At 47.9% G+C, this 8,659-nt stretch overlaps 2 protein-coding genes across 3 annotated transcripts in view; both read right to left on the reverse strand.

Annotated features, from left to right (window-relative positions):
- Gcn1 (GCN1 activator of EIF2AK4) overlaps positions 1–4,372 on the reverse strand; it is a 62,395-nt gene extending 58,023 nt beyond the window's left edge. For both annotated transcript variants that reach the window (XR_007594765.1, XM_050158954.1), the window contains exon 1: positions 4,341–4,372. Coding sequence is in view for 1 of the 2 variants with exons in the window: in XM_050158954.1 (XP_050014911.1) it covers positions 4,341–4,358 (18 nt within the window). In the remaining variant the exon portion in view is untranslated. The remainder of the gene's footprint in view (positions 1–4,340) is intronic.
- A 1,459-nt stretch (positions 4,373–5,831) lies between these two features.
- Rplp0 (ribosomal protein lateral stalk subunit P0) overlaps positions 5,832–8,659 on the reverse strand; it is a 7,562-nt gene continuing 4,734 nt past the window's right edge. The window contains exon 3 of the mRNA XM_050158889.1: positions 5,832–6,067. Coding sequence (XP_050014846.1) covers positions 5,903–6,067 — 165 coding nt within the window. The 3' untranslated portion in view covers positions 5,832–5,902. The remainder of the gene's footprint in view (positions 6,068–8,659) is intronic.

Raw genomic sequence — 8,659 nt, forward strand, 5'->3', positions numbered from 1 at the left:
GTGGGTGCTGGGCCGAGGCTTGGTCATCAGGTCTTGCTGCAAGTGCTTTACCCACCGAGGCATCTTGCTGGCCCCTGCTTTTTCTTTTATGTGTAAAATCTGCTGTAAGTCTCTTGGCAATAAATACAATGGCATCCAAACTTGTACATAAACTATTTCTTGTTTTGATATTTTTGGGTGTGTTTTTTTTATTTGTTGGTTTGGTTTTGTTTTCTTGAGACAGGGGTCTCTCTACATAGTCCTAGTTGTCCTGCAACACTATATACACCAGGCTGGCCTTGAACTCAGAGATCTGCCTTCCTACCAAGTACAGGGCAGAAAGATGTCAGCACACCTGGACTTGCTTTAGTTAAGTGTTCTTTGTTTTACTTTCACATTGGCACATAACCCAAGGATTCTAGAAGGTCTGTCCTCACGCCTGAGCTGAGCCGTACTTCAGCAGTCACCTCTGTACCTCTGAAGATGGAGGCTTCCTGGCTCTGGGACTCTTGGCCTTTCTATTTTACCCTTCATGCCCTGACTCCACCACGCTCCCCATCCCACCAATAGTTTATAACACGAGCAGCTGAGGTGGTCAGTGTCCAACTGTGCAATACAGCACACACCCTCCACCTGACAACCTGTGCACCTCATGCCGTCCAGCATCTGTTTCCCTGCAGTGGGAACTGCCCTTTCCACCATCGCCTGTTTGCCTTGTTTTACCTAATCTTATTAATTATTCAACTCAAACTCTTAGTTTTGTGTCTTCATTCCAGAAAATTCTGTCCTTCCTCCTGAAGACGTCTGAATTTTCTGTCCTACCCCAAGCTGGCAGGTGGATCTGCGGTGTGTAAGGTACTATCATCAAGTGTACCACGATGTCTGTATGGAGCACACCGTTCATTTCAGAGGTCGCTCAGTGTGCAAAGGTGCTAGCACCACATTCAAGTTTGCCAAGACCCAGAATTCCATGTTGAAATCAGTTTCCTTCTGAGTACTGAAGCTTCTGTCTTTCTTCTCTGCACTAATAGCCTTTAGCTGTGGCTGTGAAGGCCAAAGCCAGCATAGTGGTTTTTGCTGTGTTCAGAGACTATGCACCTAGGGTGGCCTCCACCTCGAATCCTGTGTTGGGAATATAGGAATGCCGATTCTGACTGATCTTTTGGAGGACACCCAGTTTTTCTTTCTAGAAGCTTTTAGATTCTTTTTTTTAAGATTCTGAAATTTCATGGTAATATGCTTTTGTTGTGAGTCTCTTTTATGCATTGTGCAGAGTCCTCTGGTCTAGAAACACATCCATCCACTGGGGGAAAGTTTCTTGAGTTATTCTGTTAACAACTTCCTTGACAAGTGATCCTAAAGAAGTGTTCCCAGCACTGGGTCGACAGCACTGAGTTTTAAGGTCACATAGAGAAAACTTTAGTTTCTTGCAGGAGTGGAAAAGCTAGGGATCTGACAGCATCTAAACCTAGGTTCAAACCATCTTCCTTAAGCCAGTCACTCTCCCTTCCATGTCAGCTGACTCCAGAACTTCATCTTTCAAAGATTCTGCAAAGGATCACAGGAGGGCCCCTGAGTTTCCTAACTGATGGATTGGGACTCACTTCCATTGGTGTTCAAAGACCTGCATTTCTCTTCTTTTTTGTTTTTGTTTTGTTTTTGAGACAGGGTTTCTCAGTGTAGCCCTAGCTGTCCTGGAACTTGCTCTGTAGAGCAGGCTGGCCTTGAACTCACGGAGATGCGCCTGCCTCTGCCTCCTGAGTGCTGGGATTAAAGTCATGGACCACCACTGTCCGGCAAATCTGTATCTCTGACTGTCATTTTCTAGCTCCTGAAAGTTTGCTACTATTGCCTGTGTTCCCCATCCTCCCCTCCATTGGTTGGGTTTGCTTTTGTTGCACTGGGGATCAAACATAAAGCCTCATACATCCATGTCAGAAACACATTCTATCACAGAGCCATGCCCTCAGACCTAAAATATCCTGTAGGAGAGCGGACAGGGATGACACGTAGGGTCTAACGATTATTAGGCAAGTGTTCTACCACTGAATCACCACAGGCCAGAGAGAGACAGAGAGGGTCAGAGGACAGCTTGCAGGAGTCAGTGCTCTCCCAGCACTCAGACTCAGGCCACCAGGCTTGCACAGCAGCCAGCACTTTTGCCCAATAAGCCATCTTGCTAGCCCCACAGTATTAGCGTTTAAATCCTTTACTAACCTTAGTGAGGTCTGAGAAAAAACAAACAACAGATGCATACAGACTACCCCCTGCCTTACAAGACAGTAACATTAAACTCCTTTGGCTTTGTTTTTCTTTTTTCTCTTCTCCCCCTACCACCAGACAAGGTTTCTCTGTGTAGCCCATTGCCCTGGCTGTCCTAGAACTAGCACTGTAGGCCAGGCTGGCCTTAAACTCAGAAATCTGCCTGCCTCTGCCTCCCGAGTGCTGAGTGCTGAGATTAAAAGTGAGCATCACCCTGGACGGCCTAGAACTGTCTCTGCCTCCCAAATGTGTCACCTCACTGTCAATATGGCATTAAATTCATGTTATAGTTTCTCTCACAAATATGAAAGAACTTTTCAGCCAGGCGGTAGCAGTGCACGCCTTTAATCCCAGCACTGGGTTGGCAGAGACAGGAGGATCTCTGTGCATTCAAGGCCAGCCTGGTCTACAAGAGCTAGTTCCAGGACAGGCTCCAAAAGCTACAGAGAAACCCTGTCTCGAAAAACCATAAAGAGGTGTGTGGGGGGAGGGCTGGGAGTGTAGTTTGTAATACAGTCCTTGCCTAACATGCATGAAGCCCTGAGTTGGATCCCCAGCATGGCAAAGGAAAACAAGAAAAGTAAGCAACCCCTGGAAACCTTGTCACAACAAAAGTGAGGAAAAGAATAGTAGGCTCCTTTAGCTGTCACACTGGGTGCTGGAAAGACTGGCAATCCGAGTTCACAGGCAGCACTGTAGACAGCACTGCCCAAGAATGAAGTCTCCAAGGTGACAGAAATGCTTCCCTAGTCTGGTCAATACACCAGCCACTAGTCACATGTGACTACTAAAATGTGCTTGAGAATTTTTAACTTCAGATAGTTCAGACAAACTTAAGTCTTATGGCTATTCTGGTAACACAGCCAAGGGGGACCACACTACTGGACAATATAACTCTAGAGAGAAGATTCTGATTTTGTTTGGTTTTGCTTTGTTTTTCAAGACAGAGTTGCTCTCTGTAGCCTTGTTTGTCCTGGAACTCACAGAGATCCACCAGCCTCTAGAGCGCTGGTATTATTAAAGATGTGCGCTACCACCACCTGGCTAAGGAGAAGACTCTTTTACCAGTATTAGTGTTAAATAGTCAATCCTCTAGAAGCACTGAAACCTTACTTCTTGGGATTCACCATGACACAGCGCTGAACAAATGACCAGCTCCCTGTACAGGAGACCCTCGCAAAACAGCTTTTGAATGTTCAGGTTAAATGGCCCCTCTGGCCGGTCTCGAGGCTCAAACATAAAAATCAACTACTCTCATCCTGGAGACCCAAACTGTCTAATAGATACCAGTTTCTGCCAGTCAGCGTAATCCCACCAAGGAGGCATGAGCAGGACGGCTACAAGTCCAATGCCAACCTGGTCTCCAGTTTTAAAACCTACATATTTTTAAGTTGTGGCAGGGGAATAAGGAGAGAGCTTCTTTTTTCCGTTTATAGTCTTTGCATCCTTCCACACGCTATAGAAGAAGCTGGAATGGAGACAGAGGGGTCCTCAACCCCTCCCGCAACTGCAATGTAACCACAGGTAATAACAAGGGTGACAAGACTCCTTCTAGCTGGAGGGATCCAACAACAATAACCAAACTACATCTTCCCAACAACCCTATGTGACAGATATTATTTCAACATCATTTTACATATAAAAAGCCTGAAACGTAGAGGGGTGATGTAATTTATCTACAGCCTCCGAGAAATCAACGAGCAGAGACGACTCCAAACCCGTGTGGACATACATTCTATGTGGTCACATAGAGTGGGTGCACTCTGCATTGCCCCGCGGCTCCCGGGCACCGGGCTCTGGAAAACTGTGGCAGACTCCGAGGTGGAGCTCTGCAACCGCCGGAGCCGGAGCAGGCACAGCAAGGCGCCAGCTGCCCCAAACCCAGCAGAAGCCCCGGACTCCTCGAGCCCAGCGTCGCTCTGGCCGCTAGGGCCGAGCCGAGCCTCCAGCCGTGAGGCGCCAGCCCCGCCGCCTCTTCCTGCGGCCTCCGCCGCCGTCAGCTCCGCAATCTCGGTCCCAGCGCTCCCGCCACCGCCGCCCGCGCTTCGGCCCCGCCGTCCGCCGCGTTAGCCCCGTGGCCACCCGCCCGCCCGCCTCACCTGCGTGTCCGCCGCCATCCTGCCGGCGCCCACTCCGGAACCGCTTCCGGAGCGCTTCCGGGTCACGGAGGGGCCCACGCGGCAAGGCGACGCCTGGCGCCCCCGAGCGGGAGGGCGGCCAGGCGCGCGTGCTGGAGCCCGGTGCGCAGGCTTTTTTCATCCTGGCTCCGGGAGACGCCGCGCAGCTCCCGCGTCTTTGGGGATTCCGTATCCAGCCCCGACACTCCCATCGGGCGGTTCCTGAAGGTTCTTAGTTCTTTGGCGGAGCCACTAAAAGCTGTTTCCTGGGCTCCGGGAATGAACCCAAAGGATTAGTCCTTCGACTTCGCGGGAGGATCAGGGATGCCAAGGGAATTGCGCGGTCCCTGCTAGGAGTCTGGTCCCTAAGATAGCGGGAGGAAGGAGTGAGGAAGAGCTCCGTATCTTTGAAGATTTAATTTTATTAGGACTCTATGTTTTACAGAACGCGGTCTCCAAGGCTACTTGTTGATCCTCAGCCGTGACTTTCAAACTTTTGACACCAGTTGTAAGTTAGCTATACTGATCTATAGTTAATAAACCACGAGCTCCGTGACTAATATCAATAGGATACATGAATTAGGTGCTTTTCAGACTTGATACACTTATTGAATGGAACTGAGATCCAACTACTGATTTAGAGGAATGGAGGTCAAAATTCTGGCCTAACTTTGTCTATGCATTACCTTGGATGCAGACTGAAAAGGTTTTGTGAAGGCCTACAACCTCTAACTTTGTAAATTGTGTGCAACCTCCCAAGTGTAACATGAACTACCTGCTTAGTAGCCAGTTACCAACTGTCCCTGTATTCAAGCATGCTACCTCGATTATGTATCTCATCTTAATGTACTTAGAAAAAATTGTAGCCAGCCCTCTGTATTCTACATCGATTCAACTACAATCTAAAATAAAAAAAAACACATAGGTATTAAACACAATTCATCATTCTGTAACTAATTGCTGCACCCGAAGGCTGAGGCAGGAAGATCGATTCTAAGCCAATTTAGGTTACAGTGCCTAAACTGAGAACTGGGCTGGTCTGGTGAGGCAGATGGCCCAGTGAGCAGAGGTGCTAGCAATCCTTGAATGCTCCTGAGAGCTACAGGCCTATTTCAACAAGACCTCGACCTCAACCCAGCCTCAGCCTAAGGGCTGTTTCCAGACATGAACCACCCCCAGCTCCTCAGCCTGAGCTTTGATACCCAGTTAAGTTCAGAGACCCAAGTCTAGATAGCAAGGTTCAACTATACAAAGTAGGTAATTGGTGACCTTGGAACATATTCCCCATAGATAAGAAGTGGGGCATTGGCACCTTTAATCACAATACTTGGGAGGCAGAAGCAACAGGATCTGAGTTCAAGGCCAGCCTGGGGTGTTACACAGTAAAACCCTGTCTCCCAAAGTTTTTTGCTTTTTAACCCTGGTTTTAGTTTCCCAAACCTCAAAATATACAAAATAAATACAGGAAGACAATTTTAACAGAAGTAAGCTTTTATTTCCACGTTTCTTGGATTAAGTTGTCTGAATTGGTTGCTTTGAGAGGATTAGTCAAAGAGACCAAATCCCATATCTTCATCTGATTCCTCCGACTCTTCCTTGGCTTCAGCCTTCGCTGGGGCTGCAGTGGCAGCAGCAGGAGCAGCAGTGGTGGCGGCAGCCACAGGGGCAGCAGCCACAAATGCAGATGGATCAGCCAAGAAGGCCTTGACCTTGAAGAAAAGATGAAAAGAGTGATCTTCCACTCTCCCACCACCCACACCCCTCCTGTCTGTGTAGCTCCCACTTAAGGTCCCAGTCAGTAAAGCTTCCCTGTATAGAAGCTACCCATCAGATCTTAAATACGGTCGGAATGGGAGGGTGAGAGGACACTTGGGCCCAGCTCTTAAGTCTTTGGAGGTCTGTCATTTTCAATGTGAGAACATACGTACTCTTGTTCCATCTCCAAAATGTTTCCCCCTTTATATGGACCTCATTATGTATATGTTGTTCAGGGAAGGCTCAAACTGATAGCAATAGAACTATAGGAATAGACTTTCAAAAGTAGACTCTTAAAGATGTATTGGGGTACACAGTAGTGGACCACACCTTTAATCCCAATACTGAGGCAACTGTGAGGCCAACCTAGTAATTCCAGGTCAGCAAGTTATACAGAGACCAAGTCTCAGAAGTCAACAATGTACTGGGGATATATTAACACCTCAGTTGGTAGAATGCTTGCCTAGCAGGAAAGCCCCAACACTGGTAACATAAGCCCAAACCTGGTGGTGCATATACTTCTATAATCCTAGCACTTCCCTAAATTCAAGGTCACCCAGCTTTGGCTGTCTCAAAGTTACCCATTGTGTAAAGAATGGAGTGTGAATTCACTAACTCAGTAGCCTGCCATTTGTCACCCTGATGTCAAGCCAATGATTCTGGAAGAGTATCTTTACCTTTTCAGCAAGTGGGAAGGTGTACTCAGTCTCCACAGACAGAGCCAGAACCCGCTTGTACCCATTGATGATCGAGTGTGGCACTGAGGCAACAGTCGGGTAGCCAATCTGCAGACAAACACTGGCAACATTCCGGACACCCTGCATGGGAGAGGGAAACAAGAAGTTACATTTAGGCTCACCCTGTCAGTCTCTAAGCCTGCTTACACCAGATACTCCTGGCAGGCCAGACCCATCAGTTATGTGTTTACCCTTACTGCAACCTGGTGTCCCATATATCGTTTTTAAATCTAAGCTGTTATCAGTCACTAAGCACTATTGTACAAAATGGTTAAACTATTTCCAGATGTAATCTGCCAATAAAACTTATTAAGTAGAGCTACTTGTACAGTTACCCCTTGAACTGGAGCCCAAGACCCACTGCAGATACCAGAATCCAGACTTAAGTCCTGTCCATGCACAGTGATCTGGGGCTGCATAAGCCTGCAAAGCCTGCTGCGGACCTATGAGGCTATCACTGCCCACTCAAGACAGGGCAAATGCTATTAGACCTGTTCACTACATCTTCCAAATCTTAAAATGACTGGGACAGGCATAATGGGAGTTCAGTAGAAATTATATAAAAACTAAATGCTCAAAAAAAAAAAATCAAAAAACTAAAAAGGCTAAATCCAGAAATGTACATAATTTCAGTTATGTTGCTCACACAAGGAAAAAATCCCTTAAATGGTAACTTGATGGCAAAAACCAGGCACAGCGGCCGAGGAAATAAAAGACAAGCCAGTCCCTTAAGAAAAAGGAAACTGAGGCCAGGCAGGGGTGGCGCAAGCCTTTAATCCCAGGACTCCAGAGGCAGAGGAAGATGGATCTCTGGGAGTTCGAGGACAGTCTGGTCTACAAGACAGTCTGCCTCCACTGGATTAAAGATATAAGGCACCACATCCAGCTGTCTCACAATTACCCTTGATCGCCCAGCACACACAATTTCAGACTTTGAGAAGATGGAGAGGCTGAGGATGCCTGGCATACGCCAGTATCTACCATGCTCCCAGCATTAGGGGAAGGATATACCTCTAGGAAGCGAGAGTGCAGAGCCTGCTCTGTGATGTCAAGCACTTCTGGGTTGTAAATGCTGCCATTGTCAAACACCTGCTGGATGATCAGCCCAAAGGAGAAGGGGGAGATGTTCAGCATGTTCAGCAGCGTGGCTTCACTGGCTCCTACTTTGTCTCCAGTTTTTATCAGCTGCACATCACTCTAAGGAATGAGAGTCAGACCATTTACCATCTGGACATACAACAAACAGGCCCGCAGCCTCCAAGTCAATGCCGAGCTACCACTTCAAGCCTGTCTACTCACCAGAATTTCAATGGTGCCCCTGGAGATTTTAGTGGTGATGCCTAAAGCCTGGAAAAAAGAGGTCTTCTCGGGCCCCAGACCAGTGTTCTGGGCTGGCACAGTGACCTCACATGGGGCGATGGCACCAGCACGGGCAGCAGCTGGCACCTGCAGGGAAAAAAGGTATTGAATAGTGAAAGTCTCTCCACTGATAAACATGGCTAAATTCTGCCTTCATTTGTCATGCAGTCTGAGTCTCCTCCTCACCTTATTGGCCAGCAACATGTCCCTAATCTCAGTGAGGTCCTCCTTGGTGAACACAAAGCCCACATTGCCCCGGATATGAGGCAGCAGCTTCTCCAGAGCTGGGTTGTTCTCCAGGTGCCCCCGGATGGCCTTCCGCATCATGGTGTTCTTGCCCATCAGCACCACAGCCTTCCCTCGCAGGGACATGCGGATCTGCTGCATCTGCTTGGAGCCCACATTGTCTGCTCCCACAATGAAGCATTTTGGATAATCATCCAAAAGTTG

The sequence above is a fragment of the Alexandromys fortis genome, unplaced genomic scaffold (assembly GCF_014885135.2).
Source record: "Alexandromys fortis isolate MF-2015 unplaced genomic scaffold, M_Fortis_MF-2015_v1.1 scaffold_90, whole genome shotgun sequence".
Classification (NCBI taxonomy): Eukaryota; Metazoa; Chordata; class Mammalia; order Rodentia; family Cricetidae; genus Alexandromys; species Alexandromys fortis.